This window comes from Narcine bancroftii, chromosome 2, assembly GCF_036971445.1.
Source record: "Narcine bancroftii isolate sNarBan1 chromosome 2, sNarBan1.hap1, whole genome shotgun sequence".
NCBI classification, from domain to species: Eukaryota; Metazoa; Chordata; class Chondrichthyes; order Torpediniformes; family Narcinidae; genus Narcine; species Narcine bancroftii.
Genome location: NC_091470.1, coordinates 334853512 through 334870614, shown reverse-complemented (window position 1 = coordinate 334870614; position 17103 = coordinate 334853512). Strand labels below are relative to the sequence as shown.

Here is a 17103-nt window from a genome sequence, read left to right as displayed (position 1 = left end):
TCTGAATAGCAACCTTTCTTTATCATCCTCTATCTCCTTCCATCAAACCAATACTGTATATAATTGGCTAGCTCACCTAGGATCCCTTGCAATCTGACTTCCGGACCAGCCTTCCATTCAGGATCTCTTCAAAGACCTTGCTAAAAGTCCATGTGGACAATGTCTACTAACCTGCGCTCATCAATCTTCTTGGTCACTTCTTCAAACAACTTAATTAAATCCCTGAGACTTGATTTCCCACACACACACCATTCTGATTATCCCTAACAAGTCTTTACCTTTCCAAATGGAGGAAGATCATAACTTTCAGAATCTCCACAAATTAACCACAACTGATGCCACACTCGCTGGATTGTAGTTCCTGGCTTCTCTTTATTTAAAAATAAAAGCTCAAAATTAGAAACCCTTCAGTCTTCTGGTATCTCACCTGTACTGAAACTATGATGCAACTATCTCTGCAAGGCCTGAGATACAATGACTGAGATACTCTTGATCAGTCTCAGAGACTTATCTTTCTTTATGCATCTTAAAATGCTCAGTATCTCCTGTAATATGGACTCTAATCAAGACTTAACCCTTTACTTCCCCGAGTAACCTTACCTTCAAGTCTTTCTCCACAGTTAATACAGGTGAAAAATACTCATTTATGACCTCACACCATCTCCTGTGGTTCCTCAGAGATGATCTTGTTGATCTTTAAGGATCCTTAATATGCATTAATATGCTTGTATTTCCAAGCCTTGCCTACCATAGCCAATTCATACCTTCAGCTTGCCCTCATTATTTCCCTTTTAAGGGAACTCCTATGTATGTTTCACTGCTCGCTTGATTTTAACACTTTATAACTGACATATGACTCCTTTTTCTTGTCCAGATCTTCAATATCTCAGGTCAGTCAGGGTTTCCTAATCTCACCAGCCGTTCACTACATTCTAACAGGAACATGTTTTCCTTGAACTCTCCCCATCTCCCCCCTCCCCAATTTCTTGCAAACAGCTTTCTAAAATAAGACTAATGAGAGTTCTGACCTGAAATACTGACATTCTTTTTCTCCCACTGATACTGCTCAACTTGTTGAGTTGTGATCCTTGGAACCTTGGCTGTGTGGATAAAAAAATTGGCTTGCATGTAGAAAGTCTACTATAGAGAGAAGTAGTGGAAGGAAAGTATTCTGCCTGGAGGTCAGTGACTAGTGGAGGTCAGTGACTAGTGGAGTTCAATCTAACATGCTAGATGTAATTTTCAAATTACAACCCTCCCAGAATTGGTTTATATAACCTTTATATATATGATATGCTTTCAAAATTGCATCTGGTTTCCCTCAATAAGATTAGAAGAGCATGGGAGCATGATCTACAGTTTTCTATTAGGTTTGATTCTTAAATTAGTTAATACTTCTTCACTATGTGCTCTACACTCTCTTGTTCAGTTCAAAGTTGTACATTGGACTTGCATGACTAAAGACAAATGATTCCATATATTTCCTGTTCTAAATCCCTGATGTGACACAAGGGTCATATCACTATTGTTTTATTTTTGGAAATGTTATATTCTTCATATTTGGTAACCTTGTGTTTTCTATACAATGTGTGCTTGTTCTATAAAACTCAATAAAAAGATTGAAAGATAGATGAGTTCCACAAGGATCTTTTCTTGGACCCCTGCTCTTTGTGATTTTTATAAATAGCCTAGATAAAGAAACGGAAGGATGGGTCAGTAAGTTTGTGGATGAAATGAAGTTTGGAGGAGCTATGGATGGTGCTGAAGGTTATCGCGTTACAAAAGGATATGGACAGGATACAGAGTTGGACAGAAAAGTGGCAGATGAACTTCCATCCGGATAAGTGTGAGGCGATGCATTTTGGAAGGATAAACTAGAAGGCTGAGTACAGGGTTAATGGTTGGTTACTTAATAGCGTGGATGAAAAAGGGACCTTGGGGTCCAAATCCATATATCTCTCAAGGTCACCATGGAGGTTGATAGAAAAGTTAAGAAGGCCATTAGGATATTAGGCTTCATTAATAGGATGATTGAGTTTAAGAGGTGACGTTGCAACTTTACATTGTGTTCAGTTCTGGTCACCTCATTATAGGAAGAATATGGAAGCTATGGAGTGGGTGCATATCCAGATGTTGCCTGGATTTGAAAATACGTCTTATGAGGCAAGGTTAGCAGAGCTGGGACTTTTTTCTTTAGAGCATAGAAGGATGAGAGGAGACTTTATAGAGGTCTACAAGATTATGAGAGGCCTAGATAGGGTGGACAGAAAGTGCCTTTTTCAAAGGACAGGAACAGCAAACACCAGAGGACATGTGTACAAAGTGAATGGAGGAAAGTTTAGGGGAGATATCAGGGGTAAGTTTATTATACAGAGTTGTGGGTGGCTGGAATGCATTGCCAAGGATGGTGGTGGAGGCTGAAACATTAGGGGCACTTAAGAGACTCTTAGACAGGCACATGAATGGGTTACAGGGTATGGAGGGTTAATATGATTTTTATGGGACAGCACAACATTGATGGGCTGAAGGGTCTGTACTGTGCTGTAGTTCTATGTTCTTCCTGCCAATTGTTTTCTTTAAATTTTTCAATAAACTTGTCCCCCTACTCTTAAAACTTTCTTTGCAGGACCTCCTTTCTCTTCATCCTAATGTTTTTGGTACCAATATGGATACCCTTCCCATTCAGTAAACAGTATGAATATCAACAGTTTATTTTTCGATGCCATACATCAATTATCATTGATCTTATCTGTGATAGCAACCAACAAGAATTGTTGGTTGTCTTTGTCAAGGCTGGTGTTGATTGCCCATCTGTGATACCATAGAATTGCTCAGCAGATCACTTGAGAGTACATAATTCAACCACATCTGTGGGACTGGAATAGCTCATTGGCCAACCTGAGCAAAGATGGTAGCTTTCCTTCACTGAAGAACATTAGTTTAAGCATGAGTGTTTTGAGCTTCCTGGTTCCTTCTACTGTTACACGATTTCTATTTCTGTTTATTTTTATTAATTCAATTCAAATGCTCAACTTTGTTCAGTAAACTATGTATTAGTTGGGTGAGCAGAAGTACTGGTCTGCAATGAGATATTTTAAACTACTGGTTCTGAGTCTAGAGGTATCATCAGCTGTGCTCTAATTATAAAATTCTATGGATCTATTTCAGTATGATTTGAATTTAAGGATATATTGTGAATTATGCACCCTGGGAAATACTCACTCATACAATTCAGTAAAGTGTTTTTTTGCTTTCTGGGGGAAGAGTACTAGAATGTCATCTTCTAAACTGAAAGGAAATGTATTTATTTGTCACTCTCTGAGCCCATCGACTTTAGGAAATCCATTAACACAAGAAGACCACATGCATTCGACACCTTTAGTTGCCCCGTTTTACACAAAGCTACATGCTATTAAAAACAGCATATCATAAATAGCAAAGCATGTGATGTAATTTAGAAATTCACATCTATTGGTAGAGTTACGTGCTACAGTGACTTGTGAATTCTGCTTAGTTTCTGAAATCAATGAAACCAAATTTCCAAAATAAATTAGCAATGCACAAACCATTTATTGTAGCTAAGAATAGTTTAAAAAATATCTTTAATCCCACCAAATCAGATTAGATTTGGGCACAAATGAGTAGACATTGAACACAGGACATTAGTTCTCTTGACCATCCCTGGATTCCCAAAGGTAGTTCTTTTAATCAATTATTTTGCTGTTTTCCAGACCAAATGATGCCATTTATGAGAAAATCACACAAAACCAGAGTAACTTGGCTGTGAGACAACAGATGAAGCAATACTTGAAGAAGGTAAGGCACAGAGACTTCAGAATCAGAATTTATCAGAATTTTGTTTTGTGGCAGCATCACAGATCAAACATTTATATAAATCACCATGCAAAATAAATAAAGATAGTCCAAGAAAAAGTCAAAGAAAGGAAATGCCTCTGGTTCATTGTTCGTTCAGGAATCTGATGGCAGAGGGAAAGAAGCTGTCCTTGTGCTGCGGAGTGCTCGCCTTCAGGCTCCTGTACATTAACTGGCAAATTATTGCCACCAATGAACAAACTTATAGGATTTTTCATACATAACTGCTTTCTTGATGTAATAATGAAAAAAATACACCAGCTTATTTTCATTTGGCAAACCCTCAACCAATGTAGGTGTGACAAATTAACATAATTATGTTGGTTCAATTATTGGTGAATAAATGGACAATCTCTCTGCTGTTACTAAAACAGAGCTCCGCCTGAAGGGGTTGAGATAGTGCTATTTATTGGGTCCTTCAACCTTGTCGATCTTATTATTCACGGAACTACATGGTTATGACTGGAGCTGGAAATGCTAATTGGTGTTATCAGGAAGATGCTTCCCTGCCAGCGTGCAGAATCACAAGAAACAATATAACTCAGCAGAGGTTACTTGGCCCGCTGTGCCCAGGTTATTTCTCTCATTGACTTAACTAGTTTCCTTTTATTTAATCTGTTAAAATGCTTTGTAATTTTAAACGTACATTAAAAAGCAATTCAACTTATGCAATTAGGAAAAAATAAGTTACATTTTATCATCTCCATGTTAATGAAGCTCCTATAATTTCTGGTACAGGTATGCCCCACTTTGCGAATATTTGCTTTATGCCAATTCGCTTTTACGAAAAGATTTTCACTTTTACAAAAGCAGCGAGCCATTATAGAGGTTGTGCACACACCCCAAGCAGCTCCTTCCCTGGGAACTATGATGAGATGTCAATAGGTGACCCTCTTCCTCTTGCTCCTACATCTTGCTTAGCCCACTGCTTCTACTCATCATACACCCATGACTGTGTGACCAGGCACCGTTCCAATGCTATCTACAAGTTTGCCAATGACACCACAGTTGTCGGCAGAATCACAAACGGTAATGAGGAAGCTTACAGGAGGGAAGTAGATCAGCTCTTTGAGTGGTGTCACATCAACAACCTTGCACTCAAGGTAAGCAAATCCAAGGAGATGATTATAGATTTCAGGAGGGAGTCATGGAATCACGACCCAGTCCTCATTGAGAGCTCAGTAGTGGACAGAGTCAAAAACTTCATATTCCTGGATGTCATCTCCGAGGATCTGTCCTGCAGCCAGCATGTTGATGCAATCACTAAGAAGGCCCACCAGTGGCTATACTTTGTGATGTACTTGAGGAGATTTGGTATGTCACTGAAGACTCTCAAAAAAAATTCTACAGGTTTACCCTGGAGATCATTTTGGCTGGCTGTATCTCTGTCTGGTATGGAGGCACCAAATCACAGGACAAGAAAAAAATCTAGTGGGTTTTTAACTCAGCCTGCGACATCACAGGCTCCAGAATTCACTCTATCGAGGTCATCTATAATGAAGCAGTGTCTTAAAAAATCAATCTCTATCCTCAAAGACCCCCACCACCCAGGCCATGCCCTCTTCACTCTGCTACCATTGGGATGGAGGTACAGGAGCCTAAAGACAGGCACTCAGTGGCACAGGGACAGCTTCTTCCCTGCTGGCATCAATTTCCTGAATGATCAATGAACCAAAGACACTGCCTTACTTTTCATGCACTTCTATTTTTACTTTCTATATATATATATATATATATATATATATATTCGTGTTGTAAGATGGTTCATAATATAATTGTTTGCACCGTGATGTTGCCTCAAAACATGGAATTTCGTGACTTGTTCATGACAATCAATTCTGATTCTGATCCCAGTCTCCTGTACTTCCCAGCACCTCAACCTCTGAAGGTTCAGCCTTACTGCACTCTACATAAATTATTTCTACTTTATAGGCTGGGTATTTATCAGATCATTCCAGCTTTTAATAAATGTTCGTGTTATTTTAGGTGTTATTTTGTATGATTTGGTGGGCATTTTTTGGGTCTAGAAACACTCCAAAGTTTTACCCATAGAAATCAATGGTGATTGCTTCTTCACTTAAAATGATTTTGACTAAAGAAAGGTTCTGTAGGAATGGTCTAGTTTCATAACTGTATATATCATTTCAGTGGATCTTTACTGCAGTCATCTAAAGTCCTGAGCTCAAAATGAGACATGCATCTCCATATGAGACCAAATTTGCTACTTATAATGATTTACCAAAAATTTGTGAGGGCGAACATTTTGAACATAATACCATTAGTTTCAAGTTAATTATGGATAAGGATAAGTCTGGTCCTGGAGCTGAGATTCTAAATTGGAGAAAGGCCAATTTTGTGGAAACGAGAAAGAATCTAGGAGGAACGGATTGGTATAAGTTGTTTTCTGGCAAGGATGTGATCAGTAAGTGAAAGGCCTTCAATTGAAAGTGCAGAGTTTGCATGTTCCTGTCAGGATTAAAGGCAAAGTTAACAGGCATATGGAGCCATAGTTTTCAAGGGATATTGATGATCTGGCTAAGAAGAAGAAAGAGGTGCATAACAGGTATAGGCAAAATGGAGCAAATGAGGCACTAGAAGAGTATAGAAAATGTGAGAAAATACAGGATGGCAAAAAAAAAAGACGAGGTTGCTTTTGCAGATGATGAGAATGTCAACCCGAAGGGGTTCTACAAATATAGTATGAGTAAAAGGATACTAAGAGACAAACTTGGTCCCTTAGAAGATCAGAGTGGTTGTCTATGTGTGGAGCCTCATGAGATGGGGTAAATCTTAAAACCATTTTTTTTGCATCAGTATTTATTCAAGAATCTGGCATAGTGTATAAGAAAAGAAGCAAAATAAGCAGTAGTGGCATGGAACATATAGAGATTAAAGAGGATGAGGAGTTTTCTGTCTTACAGTGAATAAAGGTAGATAAATTCCCCCAGGCATGATATTCCCTTTGGACTTTGAGGGAGAATAGTGTTGAAATTGAAGGGACCCTGGCAGAAATATTTAAAATGTCCTTAGCCACGGGTGAGGTATCGCAGATTTGGAGGGTAGCTCTGTTGTTCTAAAAAGGCTCCAAAAGTAAACTAGAAAATTATAGGCCATTGAGCCTGATATCAGTAGTAAGTAAATTATTGGAAGGTATTCTGAGAGGTCGGATATACAAGTACTTGGACAGGCAAGGGCTAATTAAGGTTAGTCAGCATGGCTTTGTGCATGCAAGGTTGTGTTTAACAAATCTTAGAGTTTTTTGAGGAGGTTTCCAAGAAAGCAGATGAAGGAAAGGCTGTGGATGTTGTCCACATGGACTTTAGTAAGTCCTTTGTCAAGGTCCCACATGGGAGGCTAGTTCAGAAGGTTCAGGAATTAGGTATCCATGGAGAGATTGTAAACTGGATTTGAAAAGAGGAGTCAGAGAATGGTAGTGGAAAATTGCTTCTCAGGCTGGAGGCCTGTGATTAGTGGTGTGCCTTAGGGATTGGTGCTGGGAATTGTCATTTTCTGTCTATATTAATGATCTGGATGATAATATAGAGTATTGGATCACCAAGTTTGCTGATGACACTAAGATTGGAGGCATTTTGGACAGCAAGGAAGGTTTTCAAAGCTTGCAGAGGGATCTGGACCAACTGGAAAATGGGCTAGAGAGTAGCAGATAGAATTTAATGCAGAGAAATGTGAGGTGCTGCATTTTGGATGGACAAACCAAGGAAGAACATGTACAGTATATGATAAGGTACTGAGGAGTGTGGAGGAACGGGGGATGTCATGTGACGCCATAGGAAACATCACACTAAGTATTGACTCCCGTGGGATTTATTTATAAAAAGTTAATATTAAGAAAAGTTAATTTAATAAAAACTACTTTAAAGTTATGTTAAAGTGATCAAGAGAAGAAAAAGTGTTACCAAAAAAAAAAGAAAATACTACAAAAGAAATCAGAAGAAAAGAAGGAGAGAAATTGGGCCTACCTTGTTGATGAAGCAGGCTGCTGAAGTCTTCTCTGGATCCGCCGACGAAGATTCCGATGAGGGACCTTCCTCTGGAGCCCTCTTCGCAGCGCCCCGTAAAGATGGAGCCAAAGGAAAAGTTAAAAATGTATCACACATGTGAGAGGAGCTGAGCTTGCATACTACAGAAGAAAAAAATTGGAAAAAAAGCACTGAGTCTCTTAAAGTGGCAGTCCGGCTTCTTGGCTTCTGAGCAAGAAAGTGACACTTTTCCAGTCAAGGAGGCTTCAGAAGAGTATGATAATGAAGAAAAAGTGTCAAGTTCAGAAGAGGAATGATTTAGAAGCAAGAAAAAAATTTTTAAGAAACAAATGAGTAAAATTGAAACTAAAATAATTTTAAACGGTTAACTGCAGAACTGGAAAAAGCTAAAACAGATTTGACCAAGGCAATAAATAATGTTTCACAGAGAGTTGATAAATTGGAAAATAAAATTCAAGATATTCACAATGAAGTACAACGTATTGAAGAGAGGCCTAATATCAATGATAACTAAATTGATCTCGATGAATGAAAAACTGTTGGAGAAAGTTGATACACTGAAAAATTAAAGTAGAATAACATTAAAATTGCGGGATTGTCAGAAGGTAAAGAAGGACAAGATGTGATTTTTTTTTGAGAATGGATACTGAAGATATTTGGAGAAGAACATTTTGAGGATAAGATTTTAATTGAGAGAGCTCGTAGAGCTCTGAGACCAAACCTTGGTCCAACCCAGAGACCCCAATCTATCCTAATTAAATTTTTGAACTACCAGGATAGAGAGATATTTCTTGGTTTAGTGATGAGAAGAGCTAAAGAACATGGACCTTTGAGTTATGAAGGGGATATGATTTTTTATTCAGATTTGAGCCAAAATTTATTGAAGGAGAGAATTTAATCCAGTTAAGAGAGTTCTATATAATAAAGATTATAGATTTGTTTTACGTTATCCAGCTACTTTGAAAATATTTGCATCCAGAGGAACAGAATGTGTTATTTACAAATTATTTAAAAGCTGAAGAACTTGCTGAGAATTTGCCTAAAATTCAAGTAACAGAGGGCATTAATTTGTTGCAATGAATTTGATGTATAAAGAGAGGGGATCTTATCACCCTTTTCATTTTTTTTTGATGGGAGATGAATTCATATATTGGATTGAATTTTTTTCCCACAGGGGTTTGGGTTTGTGTTTGTTGATTTCTGACAGTTACATGTGTTTTTGTGGTTTGTCCATGACCTGTGAAATGGAGGGTGGTAATGCTAGTTCTTCTAGCATTTAGGGAGGGATTTTGTTTTCTTTTTTTTTCTTTCTTTTTATTAATTAATTATAATGTAATTATTCTGAATAATTTTGATTTTGGATTTCAGATGATGATGCTCAGGACCAAATTTATTTATGGGAATTCTTCCTGGTTAGGAGTGATGGAAAGGAACTTTGAAAAATAAATAAATAAGGAAAATTAATAAAGCAATTAAGAACAGAACAATAAAAAGAAAGAAGATTTTGTCTTATATTAAGAGCTTTTTTTAAACCAGAGACTCATTTAACTGAAAAAGAACATTTAAACTTAAAAAGAGTTTGGGTAGATTAGATAGTTTTTTTCTTCTTTTAATTTTAAATCTAGAGGAGTGCTAATTTTATTTAAAATTCAAAATGTGGTCACAGATTCGTCTGGTAGATATATAATGGTAAATTGTCAAATATTCTAATTTTTTAAATATATGTACATCAAATATAGAAGATGAGAAATTTTTACAAAATACTTGTTTGAATTTAGCAGGTGTTCATGAAAATATTTTAGTAGGGGGAGATTTTAATTTTTGTTTAGATGCTTTATTGGATAAATTAATTAAATCTAAAGCAGCTAAAACATTGGTATATTTAAAGAAGGATTTAAACTCAATTGATATATGGAGAAGGTTAAATCCTCAAGATAGAGAATATTCTTTAAATTCTAATCAATGTGATACATATTCTAGAATTGATTGTTTTTTGCCTTCAACTCAAAATCAATCAAGAGTTTTGAATATTGAGTATAAAACAAGAATATTATCTGATCATTCACCATTGTTGATTGAAGTGGAATTTGCTGAAAAACAACATTCAGTATATAGCTGGAGATTAATTTCTTTATTATTGAAAAAGGAAAATTTTTGTTCTTTTATAAGACAACATATAGAATTGTTTTGTAAAAGATAAGTTTATTATTTGGGATGCATTAAAAGCTTATTTACAAGGACAAATTATGTTATACTTCAAAATTAAAGCAGGAATATATGAAAAATATAAATAAATTAGAAAAAGAAATTCAAAAATTACATTCAGAGAATAAATATATAATTTTAATTAATAAGGAATCACAATATAATACAATGGTTACATATAAAACAGATAAATTATATTACAGTCTAAACAGAGATATTATGAATTAGGAGAATGATCTTATAAAGTTTTAGCTTGGCAATTAAAAGCAGAACAGAATTCTATAACAATCAATGCAATGCAACAGAATAATAATGAAGTGACATTTAAACCAAAGAAAGTAAATGAAACTTTTAAGGAATTTTATGAAAAATTATATACATCTGAATTCTTACATGATGATGTAATTATTGGTCACAAATGATATTACCAATGTTAACTGAGGCAGGTAAAGATGATTTATATAGATTTTTTAATGAACAAGAAGTCTATAATGCATTTAATTGTTTACAAAATAATAAATCTCCAGGGGAAAATGGGTTTCCAGTTGAATTTTATAAACAATTTAAAGATTTGATGATTTCTTTATTTATGAAGGTAATAGAACAAGCTTTTAAATCTCATAATCTTCCATAATCTTTTTCAATGGTGATAATTATGGTTATTCTGAAAAAAGATAGAGATCCTTTAAAACTAGCTTCATACAGACCTATATTTTTATTAAATGTTGATTATAAAATTATAGCAAAAGTATTAGCAAATAGAATTAATGATTATCTTCCTGAATTGATAAATATGGATCAAACAGGTTTTGTTAAAAATGGACAAAGTTTGGAAAATATAGTAAGGTTATTAAGTAGAATACATTTAGCACAAAAGAAAAAGGGCACAAGTATAGCAGTGGCTTTAGATGCATAAAAAACTTGTGATAGATTAGAATGGGATTTTTTATTTAAAGTTTTGAGTAAATCTGGTTTTGGATCAAATTTTATAAATTGGATTAAAGCTTTATATAAAAATCCTAAGGTTAAATTAATAACTAATGGACAGGTATCTAAATCATTTAATTTAACTAGATCAAGTTGACAGGGATGCCCTTTATCACCAGTTTTGTTTACTTTGGCTATAGAACCCATTGCACAAAGGATTCATTCTGATCAACAGTTGAAAGGATTTGTAATAAATCGGATTGAACATAAAATTAGTTTATTTGCAGATGATGTATTAGTGTATTTAGCTCAAGCACAATTATCATTACCTAGACTTTATAAGCAGTTGATAAAATATGGAAAAGTTTCAGGATATAAAATAAATTGTACAAAAGTGAGGTAATGAAATTGGTATGGGGGTTTATTCACAATGTCGAAAAGATATTCAATTTAAATGGACAGATAAGATTAAGTATTTAGGCATACGTACTGATAATAATTTTTTAAAAATATACAGATTAAATTATATTCCATTATTTAAGAAAATAGCTGAAGATTTAAATAAGTAGGTAAATTTACCTATTACTTTAATTGGAAGAGTTAATTGTATTAAGGTGAATATTTTTTTTGAGAATTCAATATTTATTCCAGACTTTAACTATTTCTATACCTCAGAAAAATTTTCAGGATTTAAATAAAAATGTTTGGAAATTTCTTTGGAAAAGGAAAATGGAAAGAAAATCTTTAGAAAAATTAACATCGAAATACAAATGAGGAGGATTACAACTTCCTAATTTTAGGAATTATTATAAAGCAGCTCAATTAAAATTTATTGTTTCTTTCTTTTTGGAAGAATCAAACCATCATGGGTTGAAATGGAATTAAATGAGAATGGAGAAACTATACCTGAAGAATTTATTTATAAATGGGAACCGAGGTTGATGACAATTGATAGAGATGCTCCAATATTGAAATGTTTGCTTAATATTTGGAATAAAATTAAATTAGAAATTTATGGAAATATCTTGTCATTAAAAAGCCATTGATTAATCCTCTTAATTTTTTCAAAAGATTTATTTTTTGGAATATTTGGAATAATAAAGGAATTTCTAAATTAGGAGAATGTCATGACAATGGTAGGTTGATGCCATTTGATCAATTAAAAATTAAGTATGATATTCCTCACAATACACTTTTTTTGTTATTTTCAATTAAGATCTTATTTAAAAGAGAAATTAGGATCTGATATGATTTTAAAAGATCCTACAGATTTAGAACAGTTAATTGTTGATAGAATGGTTAATAATTATTTCAATAGCATGCATGATGTTAATAGAAAAAGCACCTAAATTAGGTTTGTTTAAGTCAAAGGAAAGATTGAACAAAATCTAAATATATCAATAGATCAACAGATTTGGCAAGATTTATGTAAAGAAGTTATGTCTAATTCTATCAATGTAAGAAATAGACGACTTCATTATAATTTTTTACACCTCAGAAACTGAATAAATGGAAATTAGATACAACAGATCAATGATTTAGATGTGGAAAGGATGTTGGAACATTTGTTCATTCTACATGGTCTTGTTCAAAGGTTAAACCTTTTTGAACTTCTATTAGTAAGTTATTACAATGAATTATGGGTGTTGTTTTTCCCATTAAATCCTGAATTATTGTTGATAGGAAATTTTAAGAATATAACACCTAAATTATCTTTATAAGATTTTCAATTGAAATTTGTCAAATTAGGTTTGGTAATAGTAAGGAAATGTATTGTTGTTACCTGGAAATGAGACGTTTCATTAACATTAGGAAGATGGCAAACAGAGATTCAAAGATGGATCCCTTTTAGAAAAAAAACTACTTATAATTTCAGGAGTAAATATTCTGTAATTTTACAAGTTTGGAGCCCATATGCTCAAATAATTGACTAAAATTCTAAAGCATTTCTTTGAGTCCTCCAACCGGTGAAGTTTTCCCTGAAATGAGTAAGGGTATTATAAGTAAAATATATATTTTTAAATCCTAGAGCATCCTCCAAAGCAATCCAAATCAATATAGAGCTATGTTATTACGTATTTTAGATTTAAGTTTTAGTTTAATAGGGTTTGTAAGGGTTGGGGGGGTGGAATTAGTTGAGTTTTTAAGGTTTTTTTTCCTTTACTATATATTTGTAAACTCTATCATTGTGTTTTATGATTTATTGATTGATGTTATATGTGTGTTGATTTTAAATAAAATATTCAAAAAGCAAAAGGAGTATGGAGGAACAAAGGGATCTGGGAATTCAGATGCATAATTCCCTGAAAGTGGTGTCACAGGTAGACAGGATTGTGAAGAAAGTTTTTGTCATTGAGTACAGAAGTTGGGATGTTATGGTGAGGTTGTACAAAACATTGGTGAGGTCAAATTTCAAGCATTGTGTGCAGTTCTGGTCACCAAACTACAGGAAGGAGAAAACGCACACAAATGCTGGAGAAACTCAGCAGGCAAAACAGTGCCTTTATGTAGCAAAGGTAAAGATACATCACCAACATTTTGGGCTTGAGCCCTTCATCAAGGTGCAGTGGAACAAGCCCGAAACGTTGGTGATGTATCTTTACCTTTGCTACATAAAGGCACTGCTTGACTTGTTGAGTTTCTCCAGCATTTGAGTGCTTTTTCACCTAACCTCGGTGTCAACAGAATCCTGTGCTTTACCTCAAACTAGAGGAAGGATATCAGTAAGATTAAAAGTGTGCAGAGAATATTTACTAGAACGTTGCTGGGTCATCAGGAGTTGAGCTACAGGGAAATATTAAATAGGTTAGGACTTTATTCCTTGGAGTGTAGAAGAATGAGTGGAGATGATAGAGGTTACAAAATTATGAGGTACAGATGAGTAAATGTGCATAGGCTCTTTCCACTTAGATTAGGAGAGATAAATACAAGAGGACATGGGTTTAGGGGAAAAGTTTAGGGGGAATATTAGGGGTAACATTTTCACTCAGAGAGTGGTGAGGGTTGCTGTCTGACTTAGTAAATGCAGGCTCACTCTTAAGTTTTAAAAATAAACAGAATAGATACATAGTTAGGAGAGATCTGGAGGGTGATGGAATGCGTGCAGGTCAATGGGACTAGCAGTATGATGTATTCAGCACAGACAAGAAGGGCTGAATAGCCTGTTTTCTGTGCTGTAGTGTTCTATGTTTTTTTTTTGTTCTTGCATTCCAGAATCCAATGGAAAATAAGGTTGGGTACCTGTATGCTCTATTATTGTTGCCTTAACATCGGTCCTGTCCTATTCAAACATTCCTTTGAATGGACAAAACAAAAAATGAGGAAATTAGAAACACCAGGGTTCTAATTTGTTTTGTAGGCTTTTGACTCTACCCATCATCCCCTTGGGAAACTGCTCCAGACGCTGATTCAGGTTTTCCAAGACACCTTTTCTGGTATTTGCATGTACAAACGGTTGCTCTCAATGGCACAGCAGGAGGTGGTGTCTCATGCTAAAAAACTTTTTGAGCTTGCAAGGTTAGTATTAAACTTTCTAAGCCATCTCTGAATCAAGTTTTTCTTCTTTTGACTGGCCAAATTTGTGTTAAACCTTCATAATAATTTAAACACTAATTGTATGGATAGAATAATATGTACATGGACATTTAATTCCTTTGATTTAGGGTAAGGATAGATTGTTCAGCAACAGAAATATTTAAGTATTGCCATTGATGGAAGCCAGTTTGCTTTGTTATATGTAATTGTTCTCTGCACTTACATTTAGCATGAGACGAGAGCATGTGAAGGAGCTAATGTATTGAAAGTGTCTGCCATGTGGAATGAATAGATTTTGAAGAAATCAGCAAAAAAAATTGCAGATATATGCAGTAGGAATTACATGAGCTAATATTTCTTCATTTGGAAACATAGCCAAATTTGGAAATTGCAGAATGATTGGACCCCAGATGTGCAAAGGCTCAACACGTAATCCAACCTCAGGCATAAGTTCGTGGGTGGAAGGATGAGATCATCAGTCATGCACAGAAAAAATAAATTACTGATAGAAATGTTCTGAGTTTAACATCAGGTCAGTTTTGATTTTAGTTAAAATAACAATTAAGGTTCTCTTAGTGGTCCCGAGCAAAATATTACTAGTAATAATGGCGGGGTCATGTAACAAAATAGAATATTAGAAATAAGCAGATTTGATTTATTAGCCATTTGCATGGAAGTGGTTAAATAAAATTTTTTAAAATGCTCAACTTTTGGAAAAGATAAACAAACTGGAAAAGTTAGATGAGGATATGTTGGGAGATATCACTTATCCTTCCTTCCTTTGGCTTGGCTTCGCGGACGAAGATTTATGGAGGGGTATGTCCACGTCTGCTGCAGGCTCGTTGGTGACTGACAAGTCCGATGCGGGACAAGCAGACATGGTTGCAGCGGTTGCAAGGGAAAATTGGTGGGTTGGGGTTGGGTGTTGGGTTTTTCCTCCTTTGTCTTTTGTCAGTGAGGTGGGCTCTGCAGTCTTCTTCAAAGGAGGTTGCTGCCCGCCGAACTGTGAGGCACGAAGATGCACGGTTGGAGGCAATATCAGCCCACTGGCGGTGCTCAATGATGGGATAGCAAATATACAAAATATCTTAGCTCAGAAAATCCAAGGTATCAATTTGAGTAAAGCCACATAATATTAAATGGTAGCAAGCCAAGTGACCGCACGGTTAGATGGGCCAAATCGCCACCCCAGTTGTCCAACACAAGATAGCGCGGGCCCCTCTTCCCTTCCGAGGAGAAGCCTGTGGTTGGCAACGCATTGCCCGGGGCATGGCGCCATTTCTGTGTTGCGTGCCGCTGGACAGGGAGTGATCCCGGGACGTGCTGACGTCACTTCCTAAGGCCAGCGTGCCCCTCAAAGGGAGTGGGCGGTCTCCTCGAGCAGTGCGAGGAATTCAAACTAAAATTTAGTTACTGGTTCACCTCGTGCTGTGTGGACGTCTCTCAATTCGGTAGCAGGCGCTACAAAATGATACAAGATAATGGTGGGAATGGTGTAAGACTCCAACAATTAATTAGAGTATAATGTAAAGTATAAATCAGATAACTGGATGAGGATATAACAAGGATTTTATAGTAATTACACAGTCTCAGAAAACCATATGTACAGTAATAGTGTGGAGGATGAGGCTGTGAAACAATTGAGAGCAACTTGGTGAGACCACATGGGGATTAATCTGCTCTGACTGGACTGTAGTACTTGAAAAAAGATACAGAAACTGGCAGCAAAATCTCAACTCCGACTATGCTGAGCACTTGTGCACCTCAGGGCTGTGGGTTCAGCCCGCTACTGTTCATACTGCTGACTGCACTGTCAGAATTCAAACAGAATCACCAAGTTTGTAGATGATATGACATGAGTTGGCCTCATTGGAGGTTGGGAGGCTCATCAAATGGTGCGAGAACAACAAATTAGTTTCATCATGAACAAGACAAAGGAGATGATTGTGGATTTCAGGAGGATGAAGGCTGACCACTCTCCACTACACATCAATGGACCTGTCATGGAGAGAGTGGAGTGCACAAAGCAAATTTGAGTGCCTATAATGGACGACCTATGCTGGACCCCTAGTACCTCCTCATTTATCACATCCTAAGGAGGCTGAGGAGGGCAAGGCTACCAACCCCCATCTTGACAACATTTTACAGGAGCATAACTGAGAGGGTCCTGTCTGGCCACATCATTGTATCGCACGGCATTTGCAAAGCATTGGAACAGGTCAATATAGGGGATCATTAAAATAGCTGAGAAGATCATTGAGGTCCCCCTTTTCTCCAGTGATTACATTCACCTTTCATTGTTACCCTTATTCTAATATCCTCATGAATCATTTTTGCAGCTTCACCAGACTTCAAATTCAGGTTTGCAATCAGCCAAAACAGTGTTTTTTCCAACCATTCAATATGCAGCACATAATAATTACTTGTGCACATAAAAATATAATAAAATAAAAATGCATACATATTTTGGAATAGTTCTCATTTATAAGAGATTCATCATTCGACGAGAAGATGCTCCAGTACCTCCTTCCTGATGGTTGTAGGTCGAAGATCCTGTGTCATG

The 17103-nt window shown here is 35.9% G+C and overlaps 1 protein-coding gene across 1 annotated transcript in view; it reads left to right on the top strand.

Annotated features, from left to right (window-relative positions):
• The window catches only part of LOC138755702 (ALS2 C-terminal-like protein), a 212528-nt gene that overhangs the window by 175138 nt on the left and 20287 nt on the right, over positions 1-17103 (top strand). The window contains exons 19-20 of the mRNA XM_069922145.1: positions 3732-3816; positions 14365-14522. Coding sequence (XP_069778246.1) covers positions 3732-3816; positions 14365-14522 — 243 coding nt within the window. The remainder of the gene's footprint in view (positions 1-3731; positions 3817-14364; positions 14523-17103) is intronic.